We start from the raw sequence: 22532 nt of genomic DNA on the forward strand, positions 1-22532 counted from the left end.
TTTACGGGCGTGGCAGAGGGGACATGCACCACAGGCTTCAGACGTTGCTTTCATTTTGTAGTTGTAGTTCTGGTTGGTGGTGCTCTTTGCTTTTGCCATTGCAGAGTTTTCTTTTTATTGTTGCCAGAGATGGGGTGTGTGAGTGTTGTTTGTGAGTGTGATGAGTGTGTTCCAGTTTACGAGTGTGTGTTTTTCGTGTTCTTCGCGTGTCATAGAGTCTTTGTAGAATGAGCAAATAATATGGAAAGTAGATGCATAAACGGAAAAACAAAAAGATAGACAGCTCTATGGGAGACAGGAAATAGAGAGAGAGAGAGAGAGAGAAGGATGTATAGAAGATGGGGCAGGACAGCGAGAGCTAGACAGAGAGGGAAACACTTAATGCGATTGGGTGGAGTATAAAGGTATTTTTTTAAATGCAAGCATGTGTTTTGTGGATCTTAGTTTTTGTACGATTTTTTTTTGCCGTTGTTCTTGTTTCATTGTGAGGTGTTGCAATGAGCTTGAAGCTCCTTGTTTTGAGCAGCGGCATCGGGGACCTAACGATATTTAAGCCAGGCGATACGAGTATACAAGTATAATGTTTTTATATTGCCTTCGATATTCTTTAGGTGCTTTACAATTTTTATATCAAAGGTGTTGGTTTATTAATGCAGTCGCTGAGAATAGATTTTTGGGATTTTCTTTGGTTGAGTTGCACAAAAAATTGCTAAAATATATATTGTCGGTGTTCTTTCGATTATACAATTTGGTAAAACGCATAAAAGTATGCTGTGTTTAATAATTACCTGCAAATCCTGTTTGGCAGCCTCAGCTCCAGCTCGTGTATGGAATGTCACAAAGCCAACGGGCTGCCAAAATTAAATTTAATTAAAAAGTGTTTCAGAGAATGAGAAACAGCAGGCTTTTACTTACCGATGCAGTTTTGCCATTTTTGCTAGTTACTTTTAAGAGAGATCCTTCATAGCCCTGTTAAAGTGGAATTAATTCAGATAAAATATACACTCTCTGAGGCGATTAATCAACTTTTAACTCACCTCATAGGCTCTGAATAACAAGTACAGCTCACGCGGCTTGGCGTCCATCGGCAAACCGCTGACAAAAAGTGTGCGGACCTGAAAATCGGAAAGATACAGAGCGGATTAGTAGATGATTGCCAGTTCACAAAAACCAATTTCCTATGATTACGTAATTAAGTTAAAAGCGTCACGTTGTTCTGCAAACACAAATACAACCTTTCAGCCTCAATTTTCAACTTCAAATGTTGCTCCAACATGTGTCCTCGTCCTAGGCCTCCCCATCGCTCTTTAACCAAAAAGTTCACGCACTAGAAGCGAAGGCTGGGGCGAGTGCGAGTGGTAGTGGGGTCACATGTACATGCTGATAATGAAACCAAATGGAATAAGCGCCATAAACGCTGAATTCATTATGACAACGCCAGAGACGTGACTCTACTGGGGGCGGGCGGAGCTGGTGGGGCGAAGTGACTCTCGGGCGGATAAGGGGCCACGCCAGGTAACGGGGGACATGTGTTTGTGTGCAGCAGGGACTAAATGAGTCCCAAGCTCTGGCAGCTTTTTATTTTTAACACCTAGGCGAAAATGTTTGAGTTGAGGTGGCAAGAGTTACTTTTGAGCGATGTGTATTCTCGCTTTTTCATTTCATTTTGGCTCTTTTTTCGGGCGTGTATTATTATATGCTGGGAGTGTAAATTTACTTTGTTGCGAGTGTGGCAAGGTGTTGGAGCCCTGCACATCTTCATTAGCCCAGGGGTGAAATGGAAAATATTACCCAGAAGCTAAACTGGTTACGATTAAAGCTCATTCGCTATTCCACTGCAGCTGCTTATTATTTTCCAAATGGCTTTTTAGCTGGCTAAAGTAATTAGAAACGTTGTTTCGGTAATGGGTCTTTAAACTAAAAAGCTGACTACCATTTAACTAACTATTTATGGATTTCAAAAGTGGGATTTGCGCATGCCATATTCACAGAACGGTCTGTTTTATATTTTATGTAAATTAAACGCTTGTTGCCTAATCAATTAATTTTGTATAAGCCCTGCCCCAGCTGTTTTATTTTCACAATATTTTGCTTTGAAGGTTTAAATTCCTGCTCATGTAAACAGTTTCCTCATATAGCATACACAACACCACTAGGAAAAAATGGAGTAAATCTTTTTTTACCATTTTACTCTGTTTAATTTTTTTGCTACCCTCCCAGCAGAGCTCTGTCTCCCGGGCTGGGTTCAAAATTGAAACGTGTTCTATCAATGCCATCTACCTTCTTTTTTGTCGCAGCTGTCGTTATCTACTGCAAACTCTGCCCTTGTGTGTTTTGAATTTGGTTGTATAAAAATAGCGATACAAGTTTGCAACATGCCACGCACGACAAAGCAGAGTAGGTGTCATATGGCACAGGGCACGGGCACTCTTTTATTCCTGGCATTCCTGGCCAGACTCAAGTGCAGCAGAAACCGGATAAGAAGCATTGGCAAGAGCATCAACCATTTTAGAGCTTTCCCATCACAGACATTTTCGCAAATTAATTAGCAAGAGCCCTTCCTCTCAAATCCTCAAGCTTCTCCAAAAAATAGCAAATAAATGTGAAAAGCCGAGGAGGTAGAAAAGAGTCGAGGGCAAGCGACTTGGCATGGTCAGTTAAATAGCAATTTAAATTAATTTTTATGCAGTAAGCGGTTTCTGCCGCACGGACTTGGCTAATTGAAAGCAATAATGAGTCTGCGGGTGGAAACGGCAGCCAGCCAACGAGGCTGGCTAATTAGGGAAGGAGCGCAAGACGGTGGCTTTGTTAAAAGGCTTTCCTGCTAATGGCAATTGAAATGCAATTATTAAATGCCCCAAAAAGTGTGAATCAACTTGAGGTTCAAGTTTTAAATTATTATTATCCTTCATTCTTGACTTGAGGGTTTATTTTTTTTCGGCTTTTCGCTTTATTCCACCCTGAAGCTAGTTCCTTATCTCGGCCATGTCGCTGTGGGTGTGGAATTTGGCTTGTGTGCGCTTGTGGGCAATGCGGATAGACATTTGGTATTTTGGCAACTTCAACTGCAATTGCAACTCCAACTACAGCGGCCAACTCCTAACTTCAAATGCAAACTTTGGCTTACACATGCAAGCGTCACAATAAAAGAACACTGAGAAAAGTCAGGGATGTAAAAGGATTCTATAAAGAGGGTTTCGCTGAGAGTCTTCATGTCTCGAAACTGTGAAATGATTTCAGAACTATACAGATGCTCATTTTATTTCAATTTTTGTTCAGTGTCTTTTGTTTTTAAAACTGATTTGGATGCCGTGGGCGTACATGGCTGTATCTGTATCTGTATCTGCTCGTTTTTGTTGTTTCTGCTCTTTGCGGGCTTGTCTAACTCACGTTGCCAAAATCCATTTAAATACAGCAATATTGTTGTTGTGGAAATAGTTGTTGCTGCTCTTGTCTGTTGGTCAACCTTGCAACTTGGCTCTGATTTTGGCTTGCTAAACATGCACCATCCCTCCCCCCTCTATTGTCTGACTCTCTGCCCGTTTGTGTTTGCTATTTGCGGTTTGCTGTTTGTTGCCAAGAAGTTAAAGTTCTGCCAGCCCCCTGGACACCCTCTGGCTCCATCGCCCTCTCATTTGCCGCAATGCCACCCGGCCCCCTTACTCCGACTCCGACCTGTCTCCCCTTTTTCAGTTGATATTCCTTGGTCAAACTTTGTTTATAATTATGCTCGATTCCATTTGTTTTCCTTTCCAACTACCCGCAAATAGATGTATCAACTTTGGTGATTTACTCGAGTGCATTCTCCAGACATTGCGTATACGCCGGGTAGGCCATAGGGATTTTGTGGTCTATGAAGTGCCGGTGCAATGAACAAGTTGACCTTGTCTTCCAACATTCCGTTTGGCCAGCATAAACAGTGCAAATAACAACGCTTATAAATCACTCGGCAGTCAAGTGTTGAGTTACAATAATTAAGCATGACAGCGATACAAACATACATACATATATATGTATGCACATTCTATAAAGTCAGCCAGTCACTTACGCCCATTCACTTGTTATGTGGGCGTGGCAATGGCATATAAAACCAAACTATTTGCTTGGCCAAAACAGCCTCCAATCACTCGAACGTGTTTCGCAGTCAGCCTTACACCATTTGCATATTTCCATGTTGCTCACCCATAAATGATAGTAGCTTTTGATCAACTTTTAAGCTGATTTGTTGCTGATTTTTATCGTTTGGCGGCATATTCACAAAGCTAGCTGCAGCGTTCCAAGCGATTTATATTTTCTATAAATAGTTGGCAATTAAATGGCAATTGATGTATGCAAATGGCTGATGGCGACTGTGGAAAAGCGATAGAAAAAAAAAAGCCGACACTGATGTGCAATTGATGGATGGGAATTTATTATTATTTGTTTCTAATATTCTTTTATTTGGAATTTTTGTTTGGCAGATTTTCTTCGTCCCCTAGTTGAATGCATATAATTCAATGCCTCGGATTTCCATTCTCCCTTCACCTCTTCTGGGCCACTCTCGACTGTTGGCCAATTAAGTCGAGCATTTAGTCAACTGAAATGCCAGCAGCTAAAAGTTTATGTTACATTTTGTTATTGTTGCTGCTCTTGTTATTGTTGCCAGCTACTTGTGTTTGCTTAGCTTTTCTTTGCTTTCTCTGCTCCTTTCTTTGCTCTCGGCAGCGCCACAACAATAATAACAATAATGGTAGCAACTGCAACAGCATCCGAGGCAAATGTTGAAGTGTGCCGCAACAGTGACTGAAAAGTACGCTTAAAACAAAACGTGTTTCATTTTATTTAAATGTTTCTATCCAGAGGAAAAGGTGTATCTGAGTCTGAGCTATTGCTTGCCGAAATATAAGCAAATTGCATCAATTAACTTCGTCTGCGTTTCTCTCTCTGTAGCCTTAACTTTCATTGTAGTCTCGAACATGGAAAAGAATGGCCCAATGGGAGAAAAGAACTGAAACTAAATGAGTAAACCAAATGAATGAATGCATGTGGCTTGACTTTTGTTGCTTCAATGTAGCTGGCTGCTTTGTTGTTCCTATTCTTGGCCATTGATGTTCTTGCTTTGGCGCATTCTGCATTTTGCATACAAAATGTGAACAGAAGCCGGTGAAAGGATGAACAAGAATTCCAAATTACTCGCCTTTCTCCATCTGTATCCCTATCTCTCTAGCGATGCTGCATTTCTTTGCGTTGCCACTGCATCAGAATGTTAAAAGCGTTTTGTGTTTCTTGCTTATTTTTCCTTTCGTTTGCCTTTCTGGCTTGGCATTTAGCTCACGCGTCGGGCAAACATCGCGTATACGCGATCTGGATTGCTTTGCCGCCCCAGCTGGACCACCCCTGCACTTTCGCCCCTCTGCTCCGCTCAATTAAGCCTGGTCGAGGTTTTAATCTCTTCACAGTCTTGCCGTTTTTTGTTTTGTTGTTTTAGCCTTGGTTTGTTTTTGTTTTTTCTTGGCTTTGGCTCAGCCTCCAGCCATTGTTTAAGCTTTGTTTCTTGGCTCTCCTCCCTCTGACTTATTTATTTTTTTTTGTATGATTTTCTTTCTTTAACAAGACAATCTCGGGAGTACTGCGGATAATTAGCGCCTGTCGCCATTTTGCATTTAATTAAAGTTTATTTGTGTTGGCCAAATCTTCGCAAAAGCGGCGCCCAAAACTAATATTTTAATTGCCAAGGAAACAAATCGGCAAAGTTTACTTGGCCCGTTCCTGGTGTCTTTTCAGCTTATTTTATAATTTTACTGGAAATTTGAATAGCTGAAATGTGGAGCACAGATAGGGACGGAGATAAATAGCTGGAGGCTGACAACACGCCCCCAAACCTGCGCACGCACTCTCTGGGAAATTTCGTTGCCGGCAAGTTTTGATTGCAAATTATTTGCAATACATGTACGCACACAGGCACCAAGTTTTATACACTGGCTGACAAAAGTTTGGTGCCGGCAGTAAAATATATAGTGCACATTGTTATTATCGTTGTTGTAGCCTAGCAGTTTGAAAACAACAAAGATGTATAACAAGATAAGCCCAGGAAAGCCACTTTATGGAAGCAAAGTGCTAGCGACTGGGAATTGGTGCAGCTAAGGAAAGGCACGAAAAGGGGTATCGGCCATGAAATATATAATATCCATAAATAAACCCCTGATTCCCTTGAAAGTGCAACACCAGCGGCAGCACCAGCAGCAGCAACTTCAAATTTTAATAATTAAAACTCATTAACACTTTCACTTGCAGGGGTTGAGTGGTGTAAAGGGTTAAGCAGGCCGGAGCCCCTTGGCCGGACAAGGATTAAATAACAAATGAGCGATGACTTTTCCTAGGCGGATACATTGCACACTTTTTGGGGGAAAAAGGGGGTGAGCTGCTTGGGTGTTGCGTCAGTGTGCCGGCTTATTAATTAGGGATGAACTAGAGAGCAGCAGCTGTCCTCCTAATTTATGATATTTTCCGTCGTTGCAATGAATAAACTATTCCCTTGCGAAAGCTCACTTTTCCACCAGAATGTAGCTCCCCAGCAAAACAGGACAAGGCCTTCAAAAGTATAAAAGTACTGCTAAACAATTCAGCGTTTAGGCCAAGGTAGGCAAACAAAATAAATTGTTTCCGCTAGCGAGGCAGAAGGAATGAAAATAAAAAGGAAAGCACAGTCAGAAACCAAAAGCGAGAAATGACAAAACAATAGCTCACAGTAGCTATGAAAAGAATATTCAGAACAAACAAATTGCCAGGCAATTTCACAAGAAACGATAGTCAAATAAAGAGAGCTGCGCTTAAGGAGATTACAAGAAACGGCCTAATTTAGGCCTAAAGTATTAAACTATTTTATTTTAAGAGTGGCACGATAAACCTTAGCCATAAATAGTTGCAGAAAATTCTACAATCTTCCATCATACCAAAATCCGATTTCAACTTTAAAGTCTTCTAATAAATTGCATATGCGGCGTATACGTGATGTGTTGCCACAGCAACATTAGCAGCAGCAGTAACGCTGGAAAACTGTAAACTGCGTCGACATCAGTTAATTAAGATTGAAGTTGCCGCAGTGCCAGGAGGAGAGGCGGAGGGGGCGGCAGCTAGGGGCCAGGAGCAGTGGCAGCAGCAACCGGAGAAGCTAATTTATTATGTCAAAAGTATGTTGTGGCATGCCGCAAGGGTAAAAAGGAGACAGCACACCACACGTATGTGAGGGCTGGAAAGGGATAAGGGAAATGGGAAAACTATGCTAAGCTGCACTGACAGCGCTTGTGCGAGTGTGTTGCAGGTGTTAGAATGAAGGTGTTAACTGGCAGGTTTAGAGCTGCTTTTGGCCACTGATAAACACGGCTCTGCTCTTAGAACTTCTAATTTAAGCCATATTTTCTTGTCAGCCAATTGAGAAAAATCAAACCCGGAAACCATAATTGAAACTTGTGTGTGGCCCGGACTAACAAATTTTTGGCAGTTCCCCTTGATATCCATTGTTCTGGTTCAACTCGCTCATTGAATTTGGAAGTTTTCCGTTGGGCATATTTGGATTTCAATTTTCTGGCAAGCCTATAAAGAAATTGTTTAAGCAGTAGGGTCGGAGCGAAAAACAGAGTGAAAAATCAAAACGAATCATCGCATTTTTGGGTCAATCACGGAGACAGCAGTAAAGAGAGAAATGAGGACATGGACTACGTGCCTAGTCTCCGCACCCCGGCTCCGTCTCTTTACCTCCGCCTCACTCAGTCTTTCATAAGCCGTCTCTTTCACTGCGACTCTACCCACAGCTTGTGCCAGATTTGAGCCATCTTTTCGGTTATACCCGGGCTAACGAGCGGCCGTCCGGCACTACTGCCGCTTTCGTTACTTTCCGGCATGTCCTGTTCTGCTCCGATTGACCAAACAACAGGGTACGCATATTAAACACGCTATTGCTATAGGTCTCCCCCTCGCTGGTCCTCTTAAATAAATAATGTTGACCTAAGCAGCGCTGCGGCTTTTCAATCAAAGTCGAAAGCCAGTCGAAAGCTTTGCTTCAAGTGCAGCAGAAGAGTGGAGAAAATGAGAGAAGAAAATAAAAGTATATAATCATAAGAGAACTCAGTTCCAGAGCTCTACTTCAATGCGGCTGTTTAATGATTCGATCCAATTCGTTTCGTTGCATACTTATGGGATGGATGGCGGAAATGCGAAACATTTGCATTTCCTTTACAAATTGAGTGTTATGTAGCCTGTCCCACTGCTACTGATTGTTTTTGGTAATTAGTTTTGTAGCTAAAATATACAATTTTTATTGCCGAATCTATTTTGTTGGTATACATTTTTAAGTTGGTCCCCGCAGACCCTGTCCCACACCAACAATAATAACACATTTTCGCATCCTTGTAGGAGTTCATTTCGCATTTACCGCAAAACAACAATGCAATTTTCACTGAATTATTGAAAAGCTGACAATTATCCAGAGCCCATGGTATCCGTTAGAGCGGCTGTATGGTTGTATCTGCTTGACAATTAAACATTGTTGTCAAGTTGCTATTTGGGAGAATGTTGCTCCACAAATATGTAATTAAATATTTATAAATGTTATTTACACATTCGGTTGGGTTAAGTGCATTGGGCTTGGCGATGAATAAATGCGGCGGTTGGGGCTTTTATTGTCAGTAGCCATTGTGGCCTGATCTATCTATAACTATTTGAATTGCTGATTTGATATGACGCACAATAAATATACAAAACAAACACAATTTTATTAGGCAAACAGCCAAAGAAAATTGCTCCAAGCGATCGATATTTCTTATAATTTATAAATCTATTATCCAGCGCAATACAACTTTCCATATTTTAAATTTCCCCTGCTACAAAGCTCTACTTTTTAACTTTTATTCTTCTAGGGGTTGTCTTTGCTTTTTAGCAGCTTTCTGCTCTTCTTGGTTTTATTGCAACCGCAAATTAGGCAGAACTTTTCTTCTCCACCCCACCACCAATTTGTGGTTTTTGCAGGAGCATTTGTGGGGAACTTTATTAGCTACTTGGCAGGTGGCCAGGCGGAAACAAAAGGAATCTTAAACTTGCAACAGGAATTGTTGCAGGCGAATTTTGGTTAAATGCCCGTGTTTCAGGCTCGTTCTCACGCCTGCTGGTTTCTGTTTCCAGTGGCTATTTATAAAGACATCTGGAGGGGCAGCAATTTTCACACTCGCTTGATGTGCACACGCATCTACAGTTGGATGCGGCCAGGATTACCCTCCATCTCTGTGTCTATTTCGCACTCTCCCTGCCTCGGCTCTCGGCCCTTTTCTTTCCAGAGTGTCATTCACAATTAGCCGGTCGGCTAAAAATAAGAACAGCAGCTGGGGCATAGGACTACGACACAGTGCTTCAAAATGACTTGGGGCTAAAACGGGTTTGACAGCGTGTGACAATACAGAGGCACAAATACTACGCCCATCCACACACTCGGACACTTCAGCTGGCACTCGCTGGAGGGGGACGGCGATAGCCAGCGCTTAGCATATTTTTTCGAAGCTCCAGAGAAGGACAGACACACTTGGACACAAGGATTCAAGTGTCCTTCAGTCTATTTGGATACTTTGCATTTTCTACCGTTTCTTTCTCTCTTTTTCGCTGCTACTGTTGTTTGCTAAATGTGCTCTATTTTTGAACCAAAGACAGAGAGGGGGACATAAAGGAAACGAGGGGCGAGAAGATGGTGCACAGTCGCACACACACACCCTGACAATGCCACTTTGGCTAATGAAATGCAAACGCCAAGGAAAATCCAGCGTTTGTAAAGGCTAGTGTGTGTGTGTGTGTGGGGCTTTTGTGTGTACGGATGTGTGTGGGAGTATTTGAATATTTATACGGACGTGTGTATGTGTAAGTGAAGCGGGAAAATAGCTGGAAAAACATCGGCAACACTAACAGGAAAATCTTCAGCTGCCACATTAATATTTATGTTTGGGAAAAGCTGCAACTTATACTGGATTCATAACTGTGGATAAATGTTAGCACTTTAAAGAGTTTATTAAAGTAGTAACTTTTGGTTTTAAATGAAAACGAAATCCAACTACAGACATTTTTAAATATTCATATTACCCCATTAATTAATATAGGTATTTACAGCTTAATAATAACAAAGTAAAGTGATATGAGATTGCAACACTTTACATAATTATTCAATTAGTCTTACAAAATACAACTTACAAAACTTACAAAACTTACTTACACTAACTTACAAAATAGTCAAAAAGGTTTCCAACTTCAACCGATTAAAAAAAAAGTAAAATGTTCGGCTGAATCTTCTGTCACTTCAAACAGCTTTCAATTTGATTTGCAAATTGGAAACTAAAATCTGGCTTCGAAATTAGCGTCTAGGGTGAGCTGAGCTATGGTTTGAGGACCAACGATTTTAATTAGCTATTTGATCGGGGAACGGGCAGAAATGACAAGTGATTCTCTGATTTATTCATAAACTGCAGCTTGAAGTTAATGTTTGCAGAGCCTGGGGAACAGTTGATTGAGTACAAATAAAAATAGAAGAGTGGGTCTGAATTTGAAATATTGTGCGATTCACTTATTCATTCATTTATTTTCCTTTTTCTGCTTGACCATGCAAATTAATTGAAATTAATTACTTCATTTGTTATTGTTTTTTTAAATGTCCAGCAGCAGTTGAAATGTATTTTTATGCATCCTTGCTGACTTACAGTTGAATTAAATTAAAATCCTCAACACGAGCAAATATTTGACTTTAATTTTAATTTAATTTTATTTTCATTATTCCTCTTAATGTCGTAATTAAAAAATGTGGTCAGCCATTGGCGTTAAAGCTGTCGGCTCCAGTGTTGCCAAAGGTAACTTAAAATTTTTGTCTGGCAGAGAACAGGAGAGGGGATAATAAAAGTTCTATGCCAAATGGTCATCCAATTGAGTTTTTATTGCGCAAATATCGACACAAACATGAGCGTAATTGAGTCTGCACTGCAGGCACACCCCTCTTGCGGCAGTCTGCTGCTCTCGGCCAGGTCAAATAGCCCGAAAATGCAGCAGGGCAAACAAAAATTAAGCGTCTGATCGAAACGTGTGTAAAGGTGTTGTTTGTTTTGAAAAAAAATACCAAAAAATAAAGGTGTTACTTTGTTCTTGTAATAAAAAAAAATGAATTTCTCTAATAAATAAATTTTAATTTATTATTTAGCAAAATATATTTGTTAAAAAGACACAAAATACATTTTTATAGCTTCTTGATATTTTCAATAGAATTTTGTCGTAAAGTAATCTCTCTACTTTATTCGATGAGTGTATAAAATAACATTTTTTTATTGGCTGGCCGACAATCGCGATGACAGCTAGTATCCTGTCGTCGTCCTGTTCCGTCCCGACCATGACCCCCTACGCCGTGGAGCCCCTTTCCGCTCTGTCAATAGACATCAAAAATGAAAATTGTAATGCGAACATTTCGGCAAACGCAACCCGGACTCGCCCTGTTCCCGGAATTTGTCCGCTTCGTCAAGCAGTGTGGATATAACATGGCTGAGCGTATCCTGCAGGAAGCCCTGTCCCGCCCATTTGTTGTTTTTATGCACTTCCCCCCTCCCGACCATGTCGGCCCCTTTGGCCCATCCTTTTCCATTTCTCTTTCCGAGTAGTTGGCCATATTGACAGCGGCAAATTCATTAATGTCAGAGGAAAGGTATTGTTGGAGTTTCGACGGTCCTCGCGGCTCCACTCCACTCGCATCCTTCCATCCTATACCTCCTGCAATCCAAGTTTATATTTCTGGACGCCATTGTTAAATGGTTTGCATGCACACCCGTCGAAAAGGATGGGGTTTTAAAGGACAAAGAGTAGCTATCGGGTGAGTTATTGGAGGACCGCGCTGGCTGCCGGACGCAGGAAAATGCGCGTAATGAAGTGACAGCTTTATTGACAAATAAATTCTGTTTGACAACACTCAACGCAGCAGCCACCACAAAAAATCTAAAAGAAAACCCCCAATAAAAATCTATTGAAAACACTAGTACGCCCTTCAACCGACTGACTGGTGGCCAATTGTGCAATTTGCTTTGATCTTTGGCTGTAAAATAAATTGCGTAAATATAAAAAATGGCCAAAGGGAATCTACAGCGAGGCGAGGCGAGGAGAGTTTCATTTTAAATTCAAATCATTGGGGAGATTCCCAACCAGGGTAGATTAGGAGGCGAGGATAGTTTCACAGACGTTGTATCACTCAGCGAGAAATCCACAAACACACAGAGGAAAAAACGAAATAAACTACAATCGTAGTGGTTGTTGTGGTGATGCAGTGGCAGTGCAATTTCAGTTGCAGTTTGCGACGTAGTGCCATGAATTATGCAACAAATGTGCAGATTAAACACAAAATGCCAAAGCACTTAAAATGCTCCGAATAACTAATGCAACCGGAGTGAGTAGAGGACGTACAAGAGGAAAGCAGATCCTTGATTGGCATTCACCATTCGACTCAATAACAATGCCGGCGGGAATGAGTCCATCCATCTGCTGTCATTAGTCGAATGATGCGACGAACGAACGATGACACTGCACATAGTCCAGGCAATTATAATTGCTTGAATTATTTAATCAAATAATAAAATGCAAATGGAATCTATGGAACGAACAGGAAGCATGGAACAAGTCCTTCCAGCACTGAACACCAAAGGGAGAATGAGTGTGAGATTAAGAGTAAAGCCAGAGAACAGGAGAATGCTTGGCCGGATTAAGATGACTTAGCAATACGATCTCCGAGATATCCCTTCTAATAACATAAGTTTAAATTAAGTTGCCATAAAGGAGGAGACACGAAGTCAAAACAATGCACTCCATGAGAACAGAACACGATAAAATTACTAAGCAGCAATCCTATTAGCTGGTATAGAAATTTATATTTTTAAAATATGGAAGCTACTACAGCTTTAAGTAAATACTCCGCTTGTCTTCTTTTCAAAATAGGATATATGCAGGATATTTTCAAATCATTCCTGCACCTGGCTTTCACCTGGAAAGGGAAATTCCAGCTCAGCCTTGCAAAGCTGCCTAGTAAAGCATTGTTCGAGGCAACTATCAAAGCAAAATCCACTTAAAGCTGGGTAACCACATTCAACTGTTCCCTCCGACAATTGCAAAACTCAATCTCGATCCACAAGATGAAGACATTTTTCATCCGTGTGTGTGCCGGAGTGTTTATCCTTCCATGTGTGTGTGTCTGTGATTGTTGGCCTCAAGGATAACGCGCCGGGACTGTGATTTCTGTGGAATGTCGCCCTGCGTGTTTGGTTGTTGGTTTGTATGTTTGTTCGACTGACTGTCTGCCGCATTTTATCTTTTGCCTTTTTATGGGCAGCCATTTTTTTTATCGCTTAACGTGGCTGAGTTGATAGACCACCAGCAGCCACCGCCCTATCCATCTGCTGGTTTATCTTCCCAGCGACGTTTTGTAACAATTTTTATTGTTTTTGTGCCGCCATCGCCTGGAGTTTTGGCTTTTGTGCAGATTTATCTGCCACGGGCCGAGGCGCGAGGGAAGCAATGGGACTAGGCTCTGAGCTAGAGCTCTTTTGCCGGCGATAAGAGTCGAAAAAGAGCCTCCGGCTGGCCAAACACTAAACGATTTATTTTCTATTTGTTGGCTACAAAATGAACTCAAAATTAAATCAGGCACAGTAGCAGCACTCCAGCGAGGAAAAGAGTTTTACGACTGGTTCCGATCAGAGCGGCAAATTCGACCCATATTTTCAGGCTCAGCACGTTCGCTCAAGTAGGCGCAACTACTGCCACAACTGCTCCTCATTGTCCTGGCAAACAACTTGGAAATCCTTTTGCCCTGGAGACAGTCGTGGCAAACTGCAGCAGTTCCTGTCTGATTTTTATGCGATTTCTGGCTTATTTCACGAATTTCGCGCAGCAGGCGCTCGAAGCAGTTGGGTGAATCAGGTTGAGCACCCAGTCACGTTTCCCCAACTCAAACCGCCTCATCAATATTATGGCCTTTCATGACTTGGCTGCCACCTCCTGCGGGATCTGAAATTATGATGCTGTAAATTTTATGCCAAAGCATTTTAAGCCCCAGTCCCAGGAGCCCACAAAAAGTATAAATAAATATATAAAATGGAGACTCAAATGGCAGCCACCGACATTGAGTGACAATGAAAATGCAACCAACAAGGCTCTACGAGGGACTGTCAGCTGCATGTCAAGCAGAGAACTGAGTGGGAAAAACAAAGAGATCGAGAAAGAGGATTGAGACTGGATTTGCCTGACGCCTGACAGAAGGCAACAAAAGGCAAATGAAGCAAACTCTTATGAGCAAGAACGCAGCAAAAACGCACCCCTAAGTGCAGGCAGTCACAAAAAATTATGTTATGCACCAACCAGCATTTATCACACTTTGGGTTTTTGCTTCTCGAAGAAAATACTTTCTTGCCAAGAAAGCCAAAGTACGCGACATGTGCAAGCTTCTTGGTGCAGTTTTTCTTGTCCCGGCTTTATTGGTTTTACGCAAGAAAGTGTCAAAAGAATTTCGCAAGTATAAGCTGCAAACTTTGCTTCACTTTACGCTCGCAGCTCGCTTCTAAGTGTTATACATTCCGGAAACCCAACAATATCATATCGGAGCCCAGCACACTCTACTTCTTAATGATTTGAAATCAATCAAAGACCATAACTATGCTCAGGTAGCTAATGGCAACGTCCTTCGTCCTTCGCTTGCCAACAAATGGCGATTGTGCGTGATCCACTCGAAGCCACTCGCCAGATGAGAAATTTAATCAAGTTTCCTCGCTAGACGATTGATGTGCAAATAAATCAACTTAATAACGGCCTGAAAAAGTGGCAATCATAAGCGAAAAACAGTGTGGCAACGGTGCGTATGCTTGATATTCTGTAAGAATGGTATACTTCAATGAAAAGTGTATTAATAAATGTTTATTGGCCTATAAAGTAGTATATTTAATATTTTCTAAGACTTTTTTAGGTTTTTGGGTCTTGAAAAGAAAGTATTTCTTAGAAATTTCACTTTAAGTTTTACATTTCCTAAGCTAAGCTACTTAAGGCTGATTTCCTCATATTACGTATACGCAGTGGGTGGAAATTGTAGCCGCAGAATTGCTTGTGGCACCGGCACGAGTCTCCGCCGAGTTGATGGCATTTCCCAATCAACGCCAATCAAATCAATGCCGGCTAATGGCATTAACCCATCAACTTCAGTGTCAGGCTCCGGCAGGAGCCAGTTCCCATATGCATCCCTGATTTCCAATCGGCTTCTGCCAGCCGCTCCTGCCTGGCTGACTGAAGTTTTCCACTTTTGCACTTGGCGTTTTTCCCCCAATTCGTGCAACTCTTTTGCAAACTTTGCTTTGATTCGATCAGGAAATGTTTTGCGTTTTTTCCGTCCTTTACCTCCCATACCTCGCAATATTCCCGTTTTTTGCGGCCTGCAGTTTGTTGGCTGTTCTGTAATTTTGCCAACAGCCCACAGTGACCAAAGGGGCGTGGCAAGCATCGGAGCGAATACCAAATTGTATTTGGGCAGACGTCAGCGACAGCAGCGGGCAACGACATCTGCAATATTCAAAGGAAATGTTTCCGCCACATGGAAATTGGCCTGCTAACGGCGGAAAAACAACAAGTTCGAAATAAACTTGAAGGTGACAACTTTAAGCAGAACTTTCGTCCAAGAATTTATTTATTCGAGTCCGATAAAAGGTCTGACGGAACGTGCCGGTATGCCAAATCACGTAACACCTCATTGAGCTCATTAAAATGACCAAACTCGGGTTAATCCCGCCCGCCGCCCGGCCGTATATTCTTAAAGGCATGCGAAATTTTAAACCGCTCGGTGTTATAAAAGATGTTGACGGAAACTTAACGACTGGCGCCAGCAGAATGAGGCGATCCTTAACCCACCCAAGGCGTTCAGCGGCTCATGAAACATTAAACAAAAAACATCTTTCCAGGGTGTTTGCCTGGCTGTCATGTTATTGATGAAATGTTGTCAGGCGATTTTTTGCTCGTCCGCTTTTATTTTGTATCCATGATGAGCGGAAAACTATGGCAACAACAAACAAAAAGCGCTGGCAGGCGCCAAAAAACCCATCAAATTTGAGGAGGGAGGACTCTGTTCGGCAGAGTTGCCTAGCGATTCGGTAGACACGAAAATTTAATAGCCTCCACACAACAACAGCGGCCAACTTGATGGGCCAAAAAGTTGAGTGCGGAGGTGCCGCCCCCAGTCAGGGGGCATTAATAGTCAGGGGGCTGCGGCGGTGGTGCAACAAAATTTTCAACACTTGCTGAAACATGTCATGAATGCGAACATGAAGCGACGTGGCCGAAAAAAGACTAAAACGATCGGAAAAAGCGGTGGGGCCCGGGAAACTCACACGCTGGGGGTGTGTGGAAAATGAAGGGCTTGAGGGTTTACCCGCCGGGCATAAAGTAGAGCACCCGCAAACTCAAACACGTGACAGAAACCAGCTTCGTGGGCACAAAGTAGTTTGTCATGAAACACCCAAAAAATAGTATCCCTAAAACTTGCAAGGGCACTAAACAAACGATGAGGGAAGTATTAAAATTATATAATTCACGACCATATTGTTGCATAACTTTTTGGCAATCCCACCACAAAGACGAGTTCAACGAACTTGCCCCCAAAAATTCAAAGAGTGCCACTTGGCAGACCTTTGCCCTGAGTTGTACTCCTGTCGGCGATTGCTAATTCGATTTTTGGCAGACCAAGAAACGAAAATTTAATGCCAAACGTTGTGTGCAATTTTTAGCATCAAATTGCAATTAATCAGCGACCCCGACAAGGGGCCAGCAAATCTTTTGCGAACTCTGTTTCTGTCTTGGCCTGTGTCTTTGCCACTTGTCTCCCTTCGCATATGTGCAACATTTCTGCACTTGTCGGCGGTGGAACCGAAAACCGTTGACAGCGATATATGTCCTCGCATTTATAATAATTTGCGACTAATTTATTGCCCGACACATTCCCTTCGTTGAGTTCGTTTCGGCTGATCGGCGCGGAATTATGTGCTTATATGCCTTTAATGCATGATGTATTTTGGCGGACTTACAGATGGACGCAATAAATGAAATTTATGTTGTACAATGCACATACCTAAAACGAGAAGAGATAAAAATTAATTAGTAGTTTTCACGTTTCGATAGAAACTATCGGGGATTATGATTTGAAATATATTTTTACTTTGAAAAGCTGGGTGAATTTCTGGAAATATTTACCAAGGTAACAGAGAGTAAAAACTAAAAACTTCAAAGCATGGCTTTCACACTTTAAGCCTCTTAAATCTTTCAGATCCACCATCCTCGGGGCTCTCTGTAGGTATGAACATTGTCGCATAAATCTTTTGCATATGCATTGAAATGTGTCTAATGGGAGTTAAAGTTGCCATAAATAAGCAGCAGTGCCGAGATGAAGCCCGCAGTCCGGGCTTAAAGAGCCACCGAAAGGGGGTCGAGGATAACTGGGAGGGAGCGCTCAGGACTTGGTACGCACGTTCTCTGGACACATGTACAACAACCGCCGGGTAATAACTGTCCTCGTCGTTGTTGTAGCTTGTCCTGTTCGAGGGTGTCCTGCCACTTTTCCACGCCCCCTCCCAGAGCTGCTCAGTTTCAGTACTCAGGACGGCTCCCATCCGCCTGGCACAACATATTTTGTATTTTATGCAATGCGCCGCATAAAACTTTTCGCTCAAACCTCGCCACGAAACAAATACCACTATGAGAAACTTAGGCAAGCATTGGGGAAAGAATAATGGGTACAAAAAAATATTATTCCTTTAAAAACAATTATATTTCATAAGTTTCCTAACTAAAGACTAAATTATGAAACTCTTAATATTATTTAATAAGTTCCTACATATTAAAAGGCACTTTTTTTCAGTGTGAGAGGCTTCGTTTGCTGACCACTGAACCCAGTCACTCCCCCGCATTATCCTGACGACCCACTTCCACGTTCCTGCCACTTTCAGTGCCTTTTGCCCCGTTCAGGAGTCCGTCAAGCAAGTGTCTCAACACATTTGGTACGGTTCGTTGGGGGCGCGTGACATGTATATGAGAAATTATATCGTTGACTGCCCCTTTCGAGTTCCAAGGATGGATGCATGTGGCTCACGCTGCTGTTTTCATGCTCGACTGGCTCCCGAACGAGAAGCACAAAAAAAAAAAACGAATAAAATAAAATGAAACTGACGATGGCGTTTTATTCGATTTTCCTCTGCCGGCTATGGGTTTGCACCTTTTTCGGCTGGGGAATAATTTATTATTGTTGTTGGTTGGCTGACTGGGTGGCAACTCCTTCGCTTTTCCCGTTCCTCCTGAGCGAATGCATAATTCTTACTTTTCGCCTGGCCACAAGGCTTTTGCTCTCCGCTTCCTTTGCCCTTTTGCCGTGGGTCTCTTAATTCACTGCCGGACATGTCCTTGTAATGAAATTATTTGTCAGCGTAAATGATTTTTTTGCCCCAACCACGGACAGCTCTTAAAGTTGCACTCTCAGGGCTTTATGTGACATTTTTGTTTGATTTTGGCTTTGGCCGTTCAAACTGAATATTTAATAAATTTCGTGGCAGTAAAACAAATTTCACCCAAATATTTGGAGAGCTAAGGGAAATCTCTGTGGAAAATCCTGCCTTTCCATACCATGTCCCGCACACACTCACACTCGCATGCAATCACTTTAGGCATTAAAATATTAATAACAATTTGTGATGCATATTTTCAGGCTGATGCGCAGCGAGTCCAAACAAAAACATAAAAAATGTCAGTAGCGGCAGTCCAATAGAAGTGAAATAAATTGAAAAAATGCAAATTAGTTGGAAGGAAAGCTAATTTTTCTGTATGTGACCTTTTAGAGTGTCATATGCGGCGGAAAAAAGGATTTGAAATCGAATGAACATGTTAATTTGGTTTTCCTGTTTGGGAGTTTTAATTTATAGGCAGAATAGTTACAGTACATTTTTGATTAAAAATTATTCGATGTAATTTACGTCTATGGAATTTTTCTATTTTACAAACGTTTCATCTTTTATATTCATGAGCCTTTTCTATTTTACAAAACTCACATAAAATGATGGGAAAATTGAAAGTTTAATTCGATATCAAAATAGAAAAGAGTGATCCAGCTCCGTAGTTTCAACGGTTTCCAATTTCCGTTCTACTGATGTAGCCCCACATGCCTTCTGAGCCGCGTCAATTTGTGCAATACACAAAAAAGGTTTCCGTGGATTTGAATTTTGGCTTTTTGATGTTTAACATAAATGATTTTATGGAGCGCCAATTGAGTCCCCAGAGCCAGGGCGCTCATCGGAGGCAAGCGATTAATTGCCGCCGATAGCAAATGGTAATGAGTCACGCCCCTTCCGTTCACAATTTTCCCTCCACTCCACTCCCCTTCGTCTGACATGCATTGTGAGCAGCTAATCACTGTGAAATCTGCCCCTACGACGATCATTGGACCAAAACGTGACATAATTTGGCCTCCAAATTGGGTGGGGATGTCTAATTGATGTTGCAGTTGCTGCTGCGACTGCACCCTCGTAATTAAAGTCAGTAGTGCTGCGCCCATTTCATCGACGAGAACGCATTGCGACCCTCAATCGGATATTTTACCCTAACTGAAAAATTGGTTATGAATTTAATCCATATTTGGGTGTCCTACACACGTACATAGTTGTTCTAATTTCATTTATTACCTTTTGGCTTTTTCAAAAATTCATACGTATTTGCTTTGCCAGCAGTTATTGTATGCCCATTGTCTAATAAATTTTTGGTTTGAATATTGAATTTGGCACATAAATAATGGATTAAACAGGAAAAATTAAAGTTTCCAGTGAATATCTAATAAATTACATAGATGGCTAAAAGGGAAAATGATTCTGTGTGATTCATTATATTTTTTCATTCCGAATCCCTACTGCACTCAGGACTTGGTAATTGTGCCCAGCATTTTCTGTCTGCTTTTCCCTCTGCGATAAGCATTTGATTGGTTTCCAGGGAAACCGGGCCAAAAGGATGGTACTGGGCATTATTAAAAATTCCATTACAGTCACACAAAATGCGACCAAACTGACAAATCAAAATTAAAGTGAACTGCAGGAGGGCAACGTTAATTGCAATTGTAATTGCACACACGGCACCAAAGTAACCAACGCACATAAAAGCACAACCCCCAAACCCTCGTAGAAACACAAAATCACAGCCAGCCAAGGAAATCAGCTTTTTGCTTTTTTGGCTTAACTTTCCTTGCCGGGGCCCTCTGCAGGTGAAATATGCGCTAATTAGTGTGCGCGCAGTGCAGAAGAGGAGCGAGTGGTGGGGTCTGACAAAAATGGTTCTAGACTGGTGCAGAAAGGAATGCAATTCACTTGCGAAATATGCGAAAGCAAACGGCAACAAATGTCTAGCAGGGACGACAACTGCAGGCGTAGTAGCAGTAACCGAATCAGGAGCAGCAGTAGCTGCCACTATAGAACAACACGAACGGCACAACCATCATCAGCTCGAGCAACAAACAAAAACCAATTACAATTATATCTGCGCTTGGTTAATCATGTGAGGCCGCTGGAGTTGCGAGTATTAACTGCTTTTGCCGAAGCTGTTGTTGTCGTTGATGTTGCTGCTGCTGCTGCTATTGCTGCTGCTGTTCGCATTGCTGGTGCAGTTTGCACGTTGTTGCTTGTGTTCCGCTTGGTGGCCATTGTTATCGGAATGGGAGTGTGTTTGTTTGCGAGTGTGTTTGAAAATCCAGAATGGTTGCAGGCTACTTCACAGCAGAACCTATCTGCAAAAGGGTGCCAACAATCCAAGATACGTTCTACTGGCAATTGCAGTGGCTAATGTCGTTGCTGCCTCTTAGTTAGAGTTCACTTCCGCTCAATTGTATTTTAGCGCTATAGTTTGCTCTATTGTCTATCTTTACACTCTTCCAGTCTTCTTTGCTTCTACCATTGCAAAATTATCTTAGAGAGAGCAGTTTAAAGTCAATTGTATTGTCTGGATTTTAACTTTTTCCCTTTTACAGTCAACATAAATCAAAAACCAACTGCATTTACGGCCTTTTACCGATTTAAATTTCAATTGCAATTTGCAACGTTCTGTGGCTGCGGCACGTAAGATAAGAGCCAATTTGTCATACCAAATTTGAGTATAAATGCCACAATTCAATAGAGCTATTGCTGCATATGCTATTTTCATCGTGCCACCCTGCCATCGATAGGGGAAAAAATGCCCACGCATTACGTATACGCAACGTGTTGCGGCTGCTTTGGAGGAGACGCCACATCTAACACACTGATCACGTTGCCTAATCAGGTTGCCCAATCATTTAATGATGCATCACAGTGTATCAGCGTGCGTCCTCATCGAGGACTATTTAAATATTCGGCCATGACTGAGGCAAAAACTGTACAGGATGTCGTTGCTGAATGTCATAGGGGGGAGGTCCTGTGTAAATGACGGCCTGGAGGTTAACCCTGCCTGGTCATTCCGTTGGCAAATTGACGTTGACAGGCTGACACAAGGACAATAAGATCAAGGGGGTGTGGACTGGTATGGCAGCAGCTGAAAACACAAGTTTCATTGATTTGTTTATAGTCTTTCAATTGTCAGTGTAGTGCCGAACTAACATTGAGTTTGTGCTTTAAAAAAATATAATTAAACACCCTATAGGATCTAATAAAACTTTTCGACTTTTATACATTTTTTAATAAATATTTAATTGCCGTCAGGTATTTTTTTTTGGTACATGCATATATCCTTATCCCTTAAAACCAGCGTTTATTCACAAGTCTAGCTGCTCTTGTACTAAATCTGCGGTTTAACCGCAATCCATGGTTCAACAATAAACTGGCGTCCTCAGGCGGACAGCATAGCCAGATTTTCGCAATTAATTTAATTAGCTTTAGGACATGAATACAAAAAAGATTTCATTTTAAAATTCACAAAACGCATGGCGGCAAATGAAAACATTTTAATAATTAAACCGCAGAAAATGCAAAATTTTTGTTTTATTTAAACTTTTTTGTGTTTTTTTTTTTTGCTAGGAAACGAAAACATAAAATAAAGCAAAATAAAATATTTTCAAGCGCTTAATTTGTCAGCCTAGCGGATAACACGGGCGTGGGGGCAGATGGGGCAGGAACAAAAGCCCAAGGCAGGTCAGTCAGCTTGCTCTGGCTGCTGAGGGATCAGCGCCTTCCATAATTAGCATCCTACTGTAGCGAACTGCAAAAATAGCAACAGAAATGGGGCGGCGAAAAACGTCCAAAAAGCTCATTAACATAATGTGCGGTTACCTGACTGAAAAACACTCATCTTCAGGCCCCTCTGGCGGCTTTTTGGCCTGCATCTCGGCAATTGCAGCTCGGAGATTTTTTATTTGCCTGCTTAGAGACAAGCTTTATGAAAAGTCTGCGGTCCCCTTAATGGGCCACAAAAAACTGCATAAATAGTTATTCAAAATGCAAGTGGTCTCTGCCGAGAATCCACTATGC

The 22532-nt window shown here is 41.8% G+C and overlaps 1 protein-coding gene across 1 annotated transcript in view; it reads right to left on the bottom strand.

The window, feature by feature from the left end:
• The window catches only part of LOC6499541 (protein couch potato), a gene marked incomplete at its 5' end in the record, with an annotated part of 43461 nt that overhangs the window by 4947 nt on the left and 15982 nt on the right, over window positions 1-22532 (bottom strand). Inside the window, 3 exon segments of the mRNA XM_032449777.2 lie at window positions 789-851; window positions 916-969; window positions 1038-1115. Coding sequence (XP_032305668.1) covers window positions 789-851; window positions 916-969; window positions 1038-1115 — 195 coding nt within the window.

The sequence above is a fragment of the Drosophila ananassae genome, chromosome 2L (genome assembly GCF_017639315.1).
Source record: "Drosophila ananassae strain 14024-0371.13 chromosome 2L, ASM1763931v2, whole genome shotgun sequence".
NCBI classification, from domain to species: Eukaryota; Metazoa; Arthropoda; class Insecta; order Diptera; family Drosophilidae; genus Drosophila; species Drosophila ananassae.